The sequence below is a fragment of the Labrus mixtus genome, chromosome 2, assembly GCF_963584025.1.
Source record: "Labrus mixtus chromosome 2, fLabMix1.1, whole genome shotgun sequence".
Classification (NCBI taxonomy): Eukaryota; Metazoa; Chordata; class Actinopteri; order Labriformes; family Labridae; genus Labrus; species Labrus mixtus.
The window spans coordinates 26,855,989-26,874,543 of NC_083613.1; the positions used below are offsets into that span (position 1 = coordinate 26,855,989).

The 18,555-nt window shown below is 40.9% G+C and overlaps 1 protein-coding gene across 1 annotated transcript in view; it reads right to left on the reverse strand.

The window, feature by feature from the left end:
• Positions 1–18,555, reverse strand: part of ctnna2 (catenin (cadherin-associated protein), alpha 2) — a 308,188-nt gene that overhangs the window by 10,534 nt on the left and 279,099 nt on the right. The window contains exons 12-15 of the mRNA XM_061059524.1: positions 11,222–11,373; positions 8,064–8,177; positions 2,262–2,443; positions 815–920 (exon numbers count right to left, since the gene is read on the reverse strand). Coding sequence (XP_060915507.1) covers positions 815–920; positions 2,262–2,443; positions 8,064–8,177; positions 11,222–11,373 — 554 coding nt within the window. The remainder of the gene's footprint in view (positions 1–814; positions 921–2,261; positions 2,444–8,063; positions 8,178–11,221; positions 11,374–18,555) is intronic.

Genomic DNA, 18,555 nt, shown 5'->3' on the forward strand with positions numbered 1-18,555 from the left:
GACAAAAGATTTGTTTACCGTGATTATAAATTTTAATGTGGTCTCCAAAATTTCTCCTGCTAAGCAGCACTGGAAGAAAGCCCAGCGTGTGATACTGAAAGCAGCTTTAATTATTCCAAGGGTTTGCTTGCTAACAGCAGTTGCAATTACAATGACGACAGGCTGCCTTAATAAATCAGCCAGTCTTGTGCCTTGGTTTATTCTCAGTGCTTATTAAAGACAGATGAAATGAAGAAGGAGAACATTATGCATTACCTGGTGTGCTGCATTCTGAAATACCTCCCACATCATTTGCCACACACACACACACACACACACACACACACACACACACACACACACACACACACACACACACACACACACACACACACACACACACACACACACACACACACACTAACACAGCACAGTGTACACACCTATTTCTTCTCCCTCCTGTCTTCCCTCGGCACGGCACCGATTGATTAGATATTGAAAATGGTCTGTCAGCATGTTTTAGAGAGGTACTCATCTGATAATGAATGCAACACCTCGGTTGGAAGCTAATTATATTAGAGACACAACTTGGTTCTGCTGTCTTGCTCTCTCAGTGTTGGCCCCACTGGGAGATGAAGTCATGCGGCAGCGAAGCCCACCGCTCCAGCTGGGCCCGTCAATGCCCACATTAAAGATTTCCAATGGCCATGCCCACTTACTCTAACTCCAAATTTGCTCTACTACGGGCTGCAGTGACACATCTGAGACAGTTTTCAGACTGATAAAAAAGTGTAATGATTTAAAACGACAGTGACGGACACAGCTTCAAAGGTACCTGATCTGCGACAGCACGGGCCAATTTGTCCATCCTCGAGCCAGCCTCGGCAATCTTCTTAGCCGCGTTGATCACATCTGAGGAGTTCTTCAAGGGGCCTTTGCCTCTGGGAAAATCCAAGGAGTGAGAAAGAGAGAAAAAAAAAAGGGGGAATATGGGTGGAGTTGCAAAGACAGAGGATGTGCAGAGCTTTTCCTTAAAAGACCGAGCTTACCCCTGTGTCAAACAAGCTCGTACAGACACTAATTTGCTTTGGCTGGCAGCAGGGATATTACATATAACAACAAATACGTTAAACCTTTCTCTCTAATGATGTATCTTAGAGACAGATGGGATTCGAAGCCCAAAGAAAACATTTTTTTTTCCGAAAACAAAACAGGAGAATTTTCTGAGCAGTTACAGAAGGCAACAAAACAGGAGAGGGAAATAATGACCAACTACTGAGTCTCTGATCAGTGATGTATCTCTCCCAGCTCATGGAATGTTAATGTGGCCAATATGATTTTTTTTTTTGTGTGCCTGTGTGATGCCTAATTTTTAGTCATTGCTTAGCTGAAGTTTGCACTCAGTTTGTTCATGGTAATCTGACTAACTGGGATCGTTGCCAAGTAATAATGGTGAAGTCACAGCACCACAGCCCTAATCACTCATGACTAATCACTAATGGCTCTGTTTTTTTATTTTATTTTTTATTTTTTGGTTGTCATATAATTGCAGACTTCATACACAACCCCATACGCGAGGCATTTGTCGGAATATCCCAGATACAGTATGTGGAGCCCAGATGGGGGATATTGAGAGCAAAGCTGCTGCCTTTTAGTAAACAGAAGCTACAAGACTTTTAATGCGAGCAGATTATCTTCGACAGAATATCTTTGAATCAGAGCTTTGCGACATAGTCTGATCAAAACAAAGGTTGGCGGAGTCAATTTGCCTGGAACAAAACAGTTCGCAGCTCTGGGGCATTGCAAATGCGAGCATGTTTCTCTGCAGTCCCACTTGTCACTTTATTTACTCACTGCTGCATAAACAGAGGATGAAAACACTACCTGTATGGGAAAAAGGGGCTTTCTAAAAGTGAATCCACAGGGAATGATCACCTGACACTCAAACATAGCTGTACTAACCTTTCATTGTTCAAGAAATCTCTGATATCTACCGTACACTAAATACGCAGTCCTTAATAGCTGAAAGACACAGTTAGCAATTAACTGGTGAGCAAAGCAGAGCATTTAGCAGCTAAGGAGCTCGTTATTTCCCTCTAGAGTTTGTGTATCTGCAAGATGCGTAAACATGCAACTGTTTGCCGACAAATAAACCTCATGAAGATGGAATGAGATTATCCATCATTGTTGTACTTTCAACTATTTTTTACAGCCTTTAAGTGGCCCCAAGATAACCTTTAATTGTTGGTCTCAAGTGCTTTGTATTTGGTGACATATTTTACCTGGTGAAGTCCGTCATCTCCATCATGATCATGCACATCTGCTTGGCGAGCACGATGATGTCATTGCCATTGTCATCCCACTTTGCCACTTCTGCATCCAACTTGCACTTCTCCTGTCTGAAGCTCTCAACCTGCTCAGCAATCTTGGCCTTTTCCTCCTGGGGGAGCTGTGCCATGATGGCCTGCAGGCGAGAGGGAGAGAATACAAGAAACAATAACATTAGAGGAGGGGAGATGAGGGTGTTAGGGAGTGAATTGAAGCAGAATAAATGGGGGAGATGGCTCAGAATGAGGGCAATGCCAGAGGAGAGGAATTAAGGTAAAGGAAGGAGATAAGGTTGGGGAGAAGAGAACGATAGGGAAATGAGGAAAGGGGCTAATAAGAAGAGGGATTAGTTGAGGAGAAAGAGAATAAAATAAGGAATATAAAGAGAAGAGCTGTAGCACCATTTGTTCTCTTTTTTTCCCACCCCTTCTACTTTTTAATCCCCCCTACAAAAACCTGACCATTAAGTTTGGAGCCTGCCTACCCCTGCCCTTCTGAAATGCTTCAAAATAAAGTTCTAAACTTTACATTTAATGACTGGACCTTTTCAACCCCCCTGACATCTTATATCCATAAAGAGCAAATCCATTTTTTGCCTTCATTTTTTTTTCTCCCTTGGCGGCTTTTGGGGGGCAGGTCCAAAATGGCATAAATCTTGTGGCAAGGTCACAGGCGCAGTAAGTACTCCGTATTATTTGGGAGATAAATGTATAATTACCTCGCTTCTTAGAGCAGGGGAATGAATAATGCATTTGTTCAACATTATGTCAGGGAGGTGAGATGGAAGGAAGAGTAACCTGGTTTCCATTAGGTCGATTCTATTGACTTGAGAGGCAGAGTGTGAAAACGAGTACAGTATAAAAGAAAAGTCACCATTGTTTTTTTTAACCTCATCTATTATTGACCGTCCTCCAAGAATTGTGATTCTCTAAATGAAATAATCGCCCTCCATTTTCCCTCTTGCTTATTTGCTCTGTCACAGCAAAGCTGTTATGTAGGGGTGCGGGGTGAGCTCACTGTGAAACTGCGTCACTTTGCTCATGTGCCCTCGTAGAAGTGTCGGGAGGCAAATGAAAACAAAAATAATTCTAGTTGAGTCGTGCGCCAAAGAATTCTTCGAAAGAAAATGAGCAGAAACATGAGGGGGCCGCGGCGAAAAGAGAGAAAATTGAAATTAAAGATGGAAACAGAGAAGCAGAGAGGCTCAACTTTCCTCATCACAGGTCAACAGATGTGTCCATGAGCTCTGGCCTTCTGATCACTGTACGCACCGAGTGGTGCAAAGCTTTGATGGCGGTTAGCTTTCGAAACGGCATAAACAAACGAGCAAAAAAACACAGCCCCCTCAAGCCCAGTGTAGATTTCCTCTGCTGTTGGTGCCAAGACACACAAACAACAGAGCGGCTGCAAATCCCATTAAACAGCGTGTGGGGTGAGAACACTGCTCACATTCAAAACAAATACCAAGTTAATATGTATTTAGACTGAGGAATAAATAATTCAAAACAGAGCAACTGATTCCAGTAGGGAAAACTTGTATTTAATTTGCAGGTATGCTCGCACGTGTCGCTATGAATAATGGGTTGCACACAGTAGGCGGGGGGGCTCTGGGGCCCCTGCAGAACCATTTCTTTATTTTATGACAAACATCTCCTGAATACCAATCAGATATACTTCCTAAGTTTATTTCTTAGTTGTATTTACTAACTAGAAAGATTCCCTTAATAATCAAATGTGAACCAAAGGTCCTATACTATATAATTTAACAAATAGCATAGGTAGTTGGATAGTTAGCGCTGGCTGTCTAAGTCTGCTCACATTGCTCCCTCTGTACTGACTCATGCCTCCTTTTGATTATGGCCTCAGCACCAACTAGTTGCTTGGTGCTGAGTAGAGTCAGAGTCCCTGCTGTGCTGAGCTGTGTGTTTCTTTGTGGGCAGTGACAGAGTCAGAGCCTACATGCTAAAGTGTAATACATACACATATCGTCATATCATTATCCCTTCAACATGGTTGGCTGACTAAACTCTTATTTCTGCTTTTTGGATTCAGCATTTGATGTGTGTTATTTTTCAGATTTTTTTTTTTTTAACTTCATGCTGATTTCAACAATAACATGTTTTAAAATTCAAATTGGTTAGAATACAACAACAAACTTTTATAAATGTTAGCCTCAAGACTTCAACATTTCAGTCGGGTACTTCTTGTGTTCTCTCTCTCAGCTTGTGGTCCTGTGTAGTCAGTCCCTGCCTTGTTGTTGATTTGTGATTTACATGTTCAGGTTTATTGTAGCCAACACAGAATACTGCAAGTGAAGCTGCGCTGTAATTGTTTCCCAGTCAATAATAACACAGGTGAGTGCACTGTGCCACTAGAACTCTCTGACCTCAGGACATAAGGACAGTCATTAGCATATCTTTGCTGCTCATATTATTCCTGAACCCAATTGTTAAGGCATCAATTATTTACTTACTCATATAATTAATTGAGTAGTATGCCGCTGGTGCAAATGGAGTGTCCATCATTAAGAGGGACCATGCAGTTTGGATTCTTCAGCTAATGCCCATGTAAGGAGTTTGATGGTGTCTGTAAAGTGTTCACCAATAAATCATGATAATTAGAGGTTAGGGTATTGCTGTAAAAGCAATCACAATGCGTTACCATGTTCTTCTGCACATAAGAGCTGCGATAAACCAACACGTACCGCTTCCCCGAGCAGCTAAAGGGAGCAAAAAGTCTCCTGAACTCAACAATTTGGATTTTGAGATTCCTTTGCTAAAATTAGGGATCAAGGGCGGTTGGGGAGAGACAGTGAGGGATTTGGTCTGTATTCAAATTCACTCTGAAAAATGGCGTGACAAAATAAGAGAACGAGTCGGGGGAAGAAGAAAGAGGGAAGAGAGAGACAGGGGGCTTCTGAACACAAAGGAGAGCTGCAGCACCGGGGTAAACACATGAGCCAATTGGGACGTCAGGGGAGCAGGAAGGCACTTGGTGGAGCCCCCTCCTACCCCCTCCTCCCCTTGCTCTCTAGAATTCACTTATCCCCAAATCCCTTCCCCTACTTTACTGATAACAACAAGGAGCGGGCCTTGGGAGCTTAACATAGTGGCAAATCCGGCCGAGGGAGTGCTGTGCCAATACACTCTGCGACTCGGCTACGTCTGCAGGGATTAGAGCGCTTTCCGGGTTTCTTCACCGAGCGCGGCGTCTTGAAATGACTTTAATTTGTTTCATTTGAAATAAACTGCCCAGACACTCAGAGTTCAATTTTATGGATGACCTATCAACGGTGTTATCCAATCACTGTGTTAAGAGATGTTGTGTGTGTGTGTGCGTGTTGAACGGGCGTTATGTGTTTGGCTTGCTGAGCATTAACGGCCGTGTTTTAAAGACGGAGAGTTTCTGTCGTCATGTTCTAATAGAAAGAGACACTATGTCCAGGTCTACTTCCCCAGTGTGTGTGTTTTTTTTCTTCCTGCTTCCTCATTATGCATGTTTTCTCTAATAACTTAGCTTTATGCGTACGCAGAACAGAAGAGAAGTGGAGCACCAGACAAGGCAAAGGCGAGGGAACAAAGGCCTCTGGGACAGCCCCAGACTTGATTTGATGTATTTTTTCTACACAGAGCAAAAGAGAGAAATCCAGAAAGTGAGAGGGAGATATAACGCCGGTGTCATGTGTGTGATACGCCAACAGGCTCGGAAGGATCACGGCTGTAAACCTCAATGTGCTCATGTCAGCTCCTATGGAGAAAATGGATTACACTTTTTCTCGCCGGTTTGAATAGAAACACAAGTGTGCACTTGGCATGACGGGCGAAGCTTCATCCTGACACGCCAGGCTGAGGCTGACCGGGCAGATCACCAGGGGTTCACAGCAAACACATCTTTTATGGATGTGCTAGTCTTCTGCGTGTGCAAATGTTTAGCCTCTCAGGGCATAACAGTGTCCATGAGTGGAAAAACAGGCGACATCAATTAACTGTGTGAGAGGCTTTGTCAGAAAGCCAGATATATTATGTGATGTGAGAGATAACGCACACTTAATATACCAATTGGACTAATACCATTAGATGACACTGCGATACATCACAGTGCATTTATAGGATGTGAGCATGAGTCCATATCTTGCTAATTGAGGGTGCCTGAGTAAACATTACACACGCCACCGTCACCCTATAATCCAATATATATCCGTAGAGCAATACGATATGACCAAGGGACATGCTGCTTATTTCAAACTGTTCCCAAGTAGAGCTGCCCACTCAAAGCACGGTTAAGTGCCAGGAAAAACTAGTGAACAGTTTGGTGCTGTGAGGCTCCTTTGTGTAGCGGCGCTGGTGCTAGCGGCTAAGCTCAGATGGCCCTGCAATGTACCGCTGCGGGAGCCTAAGTGGGCGTATACATAGAACAAACTCGAAGCACTTCAACACCCAGGACCCCCGCAGTCACTTTTGGAGGAGCTATTGTGCACCCAACACTTGGGTCTGTTCTTTCTGTAACACACTGATGGTAGAGGCGGCTATGTGACCATCAGAAGTAATTCATACTATTTACGAACATTCATAAGCCGCCGAAAAAGGAGCAGGAGAAACTCAGTAAAGTGTTTTGCCAAAGGACACATCTGACATGTGGCTGCAGGAGCTGGGGATCGAACCCGCAACCTTGCAGTGAACAGACGACCCACTCTACCAACTGAGCCTCAGCCAACCTTCTCAACGTAATGCATTAACTTATCTAGCTTTATATTAACAAAGCAGATATTACTATGAACTGTCATGGTGAGTCACTTCATTGTGCATTTCCTATTTTTCTCCTGTTTTTTTTTTTTTTTTAATTAAATTTTACTTTTGTTTTACCAGGAAGTACCTTTGAGTTGATCAATTATCAATGTTATGCTATGAGTAGCCATTCATTTTTCATCTGATGCTGTTTATAACAGTTACTTCAGTGTTAGTAATGTTCATTATGTTCTAACGTTGTTTTTCTGATAAATATCCAATAAAATCACAACCATTCCTATACTAAGCTATACAAACAAGCTGAATAGCACGATACAATAACAATAATAAGCTGCTGTTTTAGTTGTATTTTGCTCTCCACTCTTTGTGCATCGCCCCGCTGTGTGTATTGACTATGTAGAGACTCAGGCAGTATTATGCAGGCCTGTGCCACAGGGAGAGGCATTGGGCCAAGTCTTACTCCTGCCATCCACAATCCATTTAACACGCAACACACCGCTAGAGCTACTGTTCTGCTGGAGGGGAGCTATCGCTGATACCCTCTTAATGTACTTTAAGCTGGGCCCAAGTGAAAAATAGCTAATGTGCAACAAAGCCCCGACTCTGGTGATCACAACTGAAGCTTTGGCATAGCAATAAACTGTATTCTGTTATTGTTTGGCATCTTAAGGGACTTTGGTAATTACTTCTTTGTTTGCGATTGTAATTTTACACCTGCCATCCCTAAACAGTGTTTATTAAAATAATCCTGTTGTTACGATCATTATAATGGACTTTCATACTATTTAAGTGGAACTATTTGGACAATTTGAACTACTGGTATCAGGAAGAAGGGGCATGCTCAAGTTTAATTGCACCTCATCCTAATACTGAAACAATAACACAGCAGTCTATTGGATGATGAATTTGGGATTTGACACAAGCAAAACAGATCTTTCATTTTTCTGTACTTTTTCTATGAAGCACATTCAATGTACTTTTTGTTCAGGGAGGAACCGAACGTGAACTCACCCGAGCACTCTGTCCGGCAATAAGCTGATCATCTTCAGTCTGGACACTAGTCCTGCTGCGAGTGTCATAGTCCTCCTGCTCAAAGTCAGAGTCGTCCTCCAGCTCCTCTGGTGTCTGTGAGAAAACACAAAGTTGTAAAACAGTCAGAGACGGATAGAGAACGAAAAAAATACATGACTCGTAAATTGACAGCTCAAAAGGACAATTTTCTTTGCCTTCATGCCTCATTGTGCAGGAATCCAGAGTAAGAGAAAGCATAGCCCCGTCTTGTCGTTTTCACTGTACAGAGCCTCATGGGGAGTTTTAGCTACAACCAAGCTTATTATATGACAGACAGCGAACTCAACACAATTACAATATTCAAATCTCAGACTGAGTTACTCGCAACAAGTTTGAAATTTTCCAAAAACACACTCGAATGAGGCAAAAAGAGCCCAAAACAGAAAGGCTGAATTGACATTTTTGGCCACACCTCCTTACACAAACAAAGAGTTCTGTCAGAATAACAGTAAAGAGGTGACCGTCTTTAGAAATGCAGGAAAAGGCCTTGTTTTTCCATATTTAAGTGTTAATGCTTTTGCTTCAGTGAAAAGGCAAAAAGATACACGTTCCAAACATTTCAAGAATCTTTCTGGCATGGACAGAAAACGGGCAGGATTTCCCCCAAGAATTATTTACATTTGGACAACTTGCATATTTTCATTTTAAACAAAATCTTTTAACCCATTTGCAAACAAACCTGGTTAAACAAAGAAATACAAATATATGAAAAGGATGTTAAAGGCTCACACTGTAAGTTTGACACAAGAGAGGAGCAGTGTCAACAGAATGGGTTTAACTTCAGGCATAGTTCTGTTTCTTTGTTCATGTCATGAAAAGGGGGAAATACACAAAGAAAAGTGTGCGACTGTAATCAAAGTATTATTTCTGCAAACACAAAGTGTACTTTGTAACAAAATGTTTGACTTTTGACAGTGTACACATCTCTGCCCGGAAGATCTGTGCACTGTCATCATATTCTAAGATATGTCATGTTTAATCATTGCTATGTGCTATCTGTTATTCCAAAAATCACATTAAAACAAGCAATGACAGCCCTTTGATCTGTTTTTTACAAAGTCAAAATGGCATGCAGCATTATTCCACTGTGCTCGATATCTGCACAAGCATTCCCAGCACAAACAATTTCTGGTCTCTCATCAAATAAAATAAATTGGAATATAATTGAGTTATTTCAGTTGCCTCTGCTCAATGTGAGAGACTAAGTGATTACTGGCTGAAGGGCTAATTAACACGAGTGTGGTGTGCCAGCTAACTTACTAACACACACATGTTGATCACATGTCGCTGGCTCACCTCTGACTGGGCTACATCACCATGGTAACATATGCTGAATGGCTTGTGCAGAAGACAGCACAAGATCAAAACATGCATGAAGAGTCAACACTCCTACATGATGCTGACATTTAAAAAAAAAAACACCTGCATTCACAGCACGGTCACAGCTTTGACATGCAAAGAGCACAGCTACTCGATCTGCTGGAGTGTTGCTCTATGTTGTTAGCTATAATAGGAAGATAAATAACAGCCTTCTAATCAGTTTTATTTTTTATTATATGATTCAATTATTGTTATTGTAATAACATTTCTACTATAGTTAAGTCTCTCTCTTGGTAAACTAAACCCCCGTGCAGTGCTGTGGCTTCTGATCAGTCTTTATATTTAGGAAACTCATATTAAATAAAGACGATTTATTAGTTTCATCATCTCGGTGGGATCTTATTCACAGCAACCTCAATTCTATTCTGCTTGAGCTCTAAACTGCCAGTTGAACTTATTCATTTGTTGAGAAAAAGAAGGGAGTGTAAACACTGGATATATTAAAGTTGCTGGTCTCCAACCACTCTTCAATTTCATCCATGGTCCATTCTATTGGTACTTCTATCTTCATAGCACACCTCTGCTCTGTGCGTTTGTGACTGTGTGTATGTGGGTACATAAAGGCCAGGACAGAAGTGTTTTTGATAACTTTCATTAGAACTTCCCTCTCCTCTCCAGACCTGCCTCCATTTTTAAACACTGTGGAGAATTGGTTTCTTAATCCACCGACTGCTCATAAGATCTGTGCTGTAAAAATTCTAAAGGGGATATTACGCAGCTTAAGTAGGAGAAGAATAACACGGGCACTAAAAAATTGGGTACACAAAAAAAAACTATTACGCATGGCCCCAACATTTGCTATCTATATGATAGAGTTAGACAGCAATGAAGGCAAGGATCTTCCAAGTAGTTTCCTCAGAAAGTAATTGAACTTGGATGGGATTATGAAGCCAGCTGGTCCCGGGCAGTTCAAAGCTGCCTGTTTTACATTATTTACCAACATCAAATTATTTTCCATAATTAGATTTTTTCCAGAGCTGCACTGGGAAACCTTCCAGCTTGCATAAAGTTGAATAAATGAATTACATGGTGAAGAGAGAAGGGCCAGTTGGGGTGAAAAATGCAGATACTGTATCATCAGAGTGGGTGTGTGACGCACAAGAGCTGCTGGTGTTTGGTTGTTATGCAGCTTTTTTTCTTCATGACATGCTGTAAAATGTTCATGTGATGGGTGCAACTGCGCAAATGGGAATGCTTTTGAATTTCATTTCACTACCATGATTGTCTCTTTCTTTAAACTCATCGGCGACATTTTAGTCTGGAACACACTTTGCAAAACAAAAATGACCCACAGGTGATTCTCTTAAATAAAAATGTTAATGCACAAACCTGACACACGTCTTTAAGTGTGACAAATTGTTCTTCACAAGAGTGAAGAGCAGAGGATTTAATGACCATACCACATTAAAGGGTCCGATTTTTATCTTTGTAAGAGGGGTATTTTCAAATATGTAGGAGGCAAAAAACAGAATTGATGGACTTGCAATAAAGGGGATCATCAGTATGCATTCAATATTCTTTAAAACGTCTCAATGGCTGACCATACAAACACTTAGATATAAATACATCACATGTCTGCATTGACAAACAGCCAATCACATTTCTCATGTATTGGAGACACCAACAATAATATAATGTACTGCCCTCCCTTGTGGTCAGCAATTTAAACACTCAGTGACAAAAGAGAGACTTTTTGTAGTGTGGAGTGTTGGACCTACCCTTATCATGAGGACGGCTTTCCGGATGTCACGGACGCCATCGTAGACCAAACGGGAGGCATCGATGAACTCGTTCTCCTCAAAGGCCTGCGGGGGGTTTGTACTCAGTGCCTCGATAGCAACCTCCACTTGTTCAGCAAAACGGGGCATGACTGCAGGGAGACATGAGAGAGGGAGGGAGGTTAAGAACAAAATAAAAACAAAAATGAGTCAGGTGTAATACTTTTATAGGTAATCTGTAAGAATAGCTGTTAGTTTATTGATTAGAAAAAGAAAAATGGCAACGTGGAAGCAGAATTATTAATTTTGAGTTTCTACTTGAGTACTTGATAACAACCTCTTCAGCTGGAGTTTAACAGGAACAGGTTCTCTGCCTGCGTAGCCTCTGCTCACTTGTGCATTTCAGGTGAAGACAAGATGTCACCGTAAGTCTCTCTGTAAGCGACAAAATGCCGTTCACACATTGCACGCCAATTAGCTATTTCACCTTGGCTTACCCAACAGGAAGATTGGCCTGTCTGTCACAAGATGTGTTTGTGCACACTAGCGTTTGACATGCAGTATGTGTCATCTGTGTGTGCATGTGTGTAACCTGCAGAAAAGATTGCTGTGTGTGCTTTAGTGTAACAGTACAAGGACGGTAACTTGCAAACTCAGCCTGTCAAATCACAATGCCCATGAAGGGAAACAAATTCATCAAAGTCTTTTGAGCCGCACAAAAGCCATGCGACAAAGGGAAGTCCCTATTGACCATAAAAATGGTTGGTTTTGTTGTCAGTATCAATCGGCCAGGCTCGATGGAAGAGCTTTATGCTCTTTGTGTGTTCAAATGAATTGTGCTGAATGTGAATAGACATTCAATGGTCAAGAATAAAAATGAATGTGTGAATATTAAAATGGCTCCATAATGTCAAGTTGAGTAAAATAATTGAAAGTGGGGTTGAATAATGTGTGGGGCTTATTTTTTTTAGATGGACTCTGTGCTGAGGCAAATTATCATTAGAAAGGCTGTGGCCAACCAGGCTGTCATCATCCATAATAGGTTAGTCCATATATACAGTATGTACTGCATGATCTATATTCAGGGGCTTTTTAAACAGCAGCAATTATACCGTTATTTGCTATGAATTTTCATTAAGTTATATATCTAGGAATGATTTTAGACAAAGAAAGTAAATCTTTTGCTTTTTGAACTTACTGTATGTGGCTGCTTTGGCACACAGAAAAAAGTATGCATTAAGATGATATTAGAAGAGTAGATTTTTATGGAAGATAAAAAAAAATGTAAGAGGATTAAAAAGAAGCAATGAGAAGGAAATTTAAAGAAAAATCTAAAACAAGGGGAAAGACAAATGAAGCATGGGAGTTGGCTGGTGAACCTCCACCTCAAAGCATACTTTGTGATTGTATTATTCTTCCCCACACTTCCTGCCTCTTGTTCATGCAGAGTAAACTAAATCAATTAGGCAGCTTGCATTAAAGGTGTATCTGCAGTATACTTATTTGTGTGATATAAAACACAGGCTATATTTCACCAAACATAAAAGGCACTACAAAAAGTCTCTCCCTTTTTTCTTTTCATTTTTAATTCAGTTTAATCCACTTACTGGAGAAGCGTAAAATAGGCTTTTGGGAATTGCTGGGAAGGCGTTTTAAATAGAAATATTTAAATGTTCTCCAAGCTCTTAATGAGCAAAGTTGCTGATGGTAAGGAGCAATTTCACTCATTCCAGTTGAAAAATGATGAAGGGAATTAAATGTGACCATGTAGGAATGGATTTTTTTTCACCCCCTAGGCTTAAGCATAGTTAAAGCGAGAAGTTATGGAAGTACAATGAATGCTCAAAATCCTCACAGCAGAGATGGCGCGGCCCCTATGAGGTGTTTAACCAGCTCCAAACAGAACAGGATACACAGATTTTACGGCTAAAACTTAATTAGGACAGTTCAATTAACATAACACATTCAACGCAGTAAAATCAAGAGCACTTACACGCAAAAGATGATATTAGTCTTTGAATTAAACCCTAAAATATCAAATATCACTTTTGTCTTTTTAACAATCTCGTGCTTCACCTCCTCACCACGTTTTGTGGCCAAAAAATGTTCAGACTTTTAACATCCTGTTGCTAAACTCTAATACAATATGCTGAAGACTTAATATTGAATTGCAGCTTCTGTGCAAAGCAGATCTGTGCTGTTAATGGTCCATACAAACCCCATTTACACTCTGCCCAAATACAGCAATGAACTACAGACAAGTTGTACCAATCTGGTTAGCTAGAACACAAGCCACATAGCTGGCCCTGTTCTGGCTATTGGGTTAAAAAAAAAAAAAATCTTCTTAAATGGAACCCAGGCCCCCATTTACAGACATTATGGTTGGAAATTGACAAAAAATCCTCACTTTGGCAGATTTGTATTAATTAAGAGTCCAGCTTAGAGTCAGAATGGGACTAGTCTGGTCCAACAGTTGGCTGAGTTATTACTATGTCATGGGCTGTGTGTGATCAGTGTTCTGGCTTCTAGATCTGAAACCATTTGGACTGTAATGTACTGCAGTATTTGGGACAACTATAAGTGGGCTGTTAGACATGTTTTTATGCCAGACCCATATGAGCATGGATTCCATGAAGATGACAAAGCATCAATAAGATCACTTAGTGTGTGAGGCTGTTCAGTATTGTACTGGGATGTATGGATGAAAAATGCTGTATATACTGACCTTTTTAAATACCATTTCACTTTGAATCATTGATGCATTTTAAATAGATGATGGATTAAATTAGCACTTGTTTTAGAAAGTGGTCACTACTTATGAACCCACAGAGAATGATCATGTCCTTACAGTTCCCCTCATGTCTACAGGGCTTCAACGTGTCTTACAGCCGCATGTTGTTGAATCCAACTCTTGCGCAGCAACATTACTGTTTTTCAGCAAGAAAATTTAAAAAAAAGGCCTGATGTGTCATGCCTCCTCAGCACTATCCGGAACAGATAAAGCCTGCAGCTAACTGGTAACATATTGGAACATCCAGCAGCTAAAAAGCTTCAACATTTATTGGTTGCACTTCATAATTAATGTAACACAGAACAAAACTGTGATATCAGCCTTTACTTGAATATAAATCTGAGAGAACATTAAATGTGATGAGATCAGGACTTTGGTGCTTCTGCTTTCAGTCTGTTTACTGCTGTGTTCTCCTCGCTCTCACCTTGGTTAAAATGTTGCTGCGACCTCCTCACACTGCACTGCTACTCTCAAAGCAATTTCCTCATCAGCACTCTCTCCTACTGTAACTCCCACCTCTATTTGCGCACTGATTAAGAGACCTCACCTCCCATCCTTGCAGGTTATGAGTTTGCCATCTGTTTGCCATTCTGGCTCAAACCCGTCTCCCCCCCATCATCATAACAATGGATACAAATATAAAGAGTGACTCATCCAGTTCAACAACTGTGATCTGTACCATATAAAGTGATAGAGGTGCACTAATTCAGTGTCTCCTGAATTAAAAATTGCTTCCTTTTTTTAATCCACAGACACGGATGTTTCTTGTGTTGTTGCATTTGGCTCAATATTTATAGTAGGTTGCTTAATACTGGGCCAGCCAAAAAGTTTGCTCCTCAGAACTATTATTCCAAAAGTTGTCCGTGTAAAGTGTCCTTACTTATCCCTCAGTCCCTACTGAACTTCTTTTAAGTGCACTTGATCCAATGATTTACAGGCATGACATGTGGGTGGCAGTGTGAGCATGTGTGTTATTACTCACTGCAAAACCCTGGCTAAATCCCATTTACTGTGCCCCGATGTAATAACAAGGAGCAACGCCAGCGTGCCTTTCTAAATGGCACACTGACTTCGGCCATATATCAGTTTTTTAATCTACCTTCTCCAGGCACCACATTAATGATCGACTTTAAAATTTGTCCCGTTTTTGAGGAGCAGATTAGTTTAAACACAGGGAGTTAGTGGGCAGAAAAAGTGTCTCGGGGAAGAAGAAGAAGGGAGAGGGGGGGGGGAAAGAGAGAGAAGCCATAACCACTTTCCCATTAGGCTATTGATTTTTCTCCCTCTCAAGGACACGCTTCATTCCTGGGCCTATGTGTGGACTGTCTGTCAGGAATCTATGGCTCAGCTTTACACTCAAGAGTTGTGTACCTTGGCTGCCTGAATAAGGCCCAGCCATATATCTGACCACACCTAGTATGAACAAGAAGGATGGGGCAAATTGAGACGAGGTCAAAGTGCTGGTAGTTCTGATCTGAGCGTCTCTTGTTGGTGCGGCAGCTGTCAGAAATACAGGCAAGTGGGCACGACTGGCATGAAATGCTGCGGGTATAAACAACAGAGAACTCCCATTTACCACAGAAAAAGCTAGTTCCAAGAACCACAAACACACACAAAGGCCCAGGATAACTGTTTAAAACATGCACAACACAGAGAAAAAGGACAAAAAGGGGGACCGCATCAATGAATTCCACTAAAATCCCCGCACAAATCGCTTAGTGAAATCCTTGGTGACAGCTATTGATTTTTTGGTAGAGTCTAGTTAATTGGGCTCGGTACCCTCTAAAAAGTGTGTGGTCCTATATCCCTTTTCCTTTGTTCAACTACACTTAATCATCTTTCCCCCCAGCTATAGATTTCTCCCTGACTGTGTGTTGGAATCCATAGACATCAGGCCTGTGAGGACTGAGGGGAGAGGGAGGCAAAAGTTCACAAGGATCAATAAGTGCTTTATGGTCCAGATCAGATGTGCATGGTAGTCCCTAAAAACCCTCCGACCGCCACCGACAAAGAGGGAAATAGGAAGACGAAAAACAACAGCTCTTCATCAAAGAGAAATATAGGGCCAATGAAATGGTGGTGTAACAAAACAGCAGGTTCCCAACCTTAACGTCTCAATTAGCGCACACAATCAAAAGGAAACAAGGGCTCGTTAAAGAGTAAAACAGGAGTTCTCCTCAAGGCCGTGCAGCCAGTGTGACTTGCCTATTTGCTGCATACAGGACGCATATACACCATCGTAGTTCTTTTCTTTGAAAAATCAGCTGCTCTTCACTAGTGTATCCATCGTCAGGTCATGTGCTTTTGGTTTTTCAAGCATTAAGATGTTTACTGTCCTACCACAGCTGGGATTGGATAGAGCAGCTGCATCTGATTTTTATTTGAGTTAGCAATGAAGCTTAAACACTCAATTTTGATTGGTTAATTAGGTCATACTGTAATTTCTGTAATTTCCTAAAACAGGCCATATTAAGAAGAAGAAGAAGAAGATGTATATATCGTCCACATTTCATACATAAAGCATAAGTCATACATAAATATGAGTCTTAAAACAAACACAAACAGGCAGATATGCACAAGCCATTTAAAGTGCACAGGGGTTCAGTTAAAAGCACAGTAGCTCAACCTACTTAAACATGTATGACTATTTAAACACAGATTGATCATTCTAATAAAAGACAGCAGTAAGGAGAAGGGTTTTAAGTCTCTTTTCTAAAGAGTTAAATGTTGGGGCGTCTCTGTTTGGTGGAGCATTACGCCTTTTTGGAGCGTAGAAGATAAAAGCTGCCGCGCCTGCCTTGGATCTTATTCGCGGGCCAACAAGGAGACCACTGATTGAAGATCTAAGGCTTCTTGTGTGCTTGTATGGTATGAGCCATTCTTTTAAGTAATTTGGGGCAGGGCCATGCAGTGCTTTATAAACAGTTAAAGGGATTTTAAAATCAATTCTGGTGTGCACTGGAAGCCAGTGCAGGGATTTAAGAAAAGGTGTGATGTGTAGGGTTTTCTTGGTCCTGGTTAAAAAAAAAAAAGTGCAGCGGCATTCTGCAAATTCTGCAGTCATCTAATGGACCTTTTGGGGGACTCCAGAAAAGAGAGTATTGCAATAGTCTAATGTGCTTGTAATGAATGCATGAAGTAGTTTTTCAGCGTCCGAGCGTGACAGGACGGCCCTCATTTTAGAGACGTTTTTGAGGTGAAGGACAGATGGTCTGCTTACGTTAATGACATGGTTGTTGTGATACTGAAGGTCAGCATCTATGATGACGCCAAGGTTTCTGGCAATGAACCAAGGTGGGCTGTGATTTTTTTTTTGTTTGTGGTTTTGACCCTACAATGATACAGTCTGTTTATGAAGAACACACCTTTGCTACCAACTCAATTCTCATCACCGTCTTAAATGGACTACATCGGTCAGCATGATGTTGCAAAAAAGAGAAGCAATTGAAAGGGCAGAAAAAAAAACACAGCCAAGCCAAGAGCGGTAAATGTCACAAATTACTAGTTAAATGTGACAATGTGGTAACTCTATGTTTAATGCCTGGTAAGGTTTACACACCTGACTTTGTCCAAAGGATGGTATTGTTAGGAAGATCTTAATGACTGACTCTGGTTTTCTTTTTGGGAGGAGGAGGAGGAGGAGCAGATGAATTAATCACTTAACTAACTCTCGAGTTTGGGGCTCCAATATTCTGCACTAACGACAGAAGTCAACCCACATTGGATACTTTCTTGTGCCACCAATGTTCTTTTTCTTTGGACCTGCAAAATCTGGCATTGACACTCAGAGAAATAAGTGAACTTCTGCCCAGTATTCAGTGGAAAGCTGTTCCAGTTGAAATGGGTTTTCACAATTGGCATGCTTTTTTCTTTTTTTTTTTTTTAAATATAAAACATCAAATACAAACAAAAAAATCACTCACACAAAATAATCAGTCTTAATTCAAAGAAAAGCCTGAAGCTGTAAAAGTGATTTCATGAAGGTGGCACCGGGGTTAAATTTGATTCAGCTAATACATTTGTAAGAATTTTGAAAATCACTTCCTGGTTTTGCCTGTAGAGACAGCATATTCCTTTTAGTATAACTTTTATGAAAAGGAAGTCAAGATTGGACACAGGCAGCATGTTCGTGGCTTCTGGATTGGCATATCTGTTTTCATTTTGAGGAAAATCTGTTTAAACTGTAACAATCTTGCAAGTGAAATTCTATATTAAAGATGAGGGCAAGGAGGTGCATTTTCCTTTACTTGTTAATGTAGCCAATGGTGTAGTTTTAACAGGTTCCAAGATTAGCTGTAAAAGTACTGTAGGGTATCTTAATGTGTGGGTGGTTGAAAAAATCCATTAGGACTGCTGTTGGCAATGTTTCACCTTTGCCATTCATTTATGTACTGTAGAATGAGTTTCTCATTTAAAACCTTACTGTGTAAAGAAAATCACATGTAGGAATATGTATGGAGTTTGAAAGGGAATGGAGTTAATTAACAGAGTCTCACAGAAAAAGAAAGTCCTCTGTACATTGATCTCATCTTGTCAGGTGAAT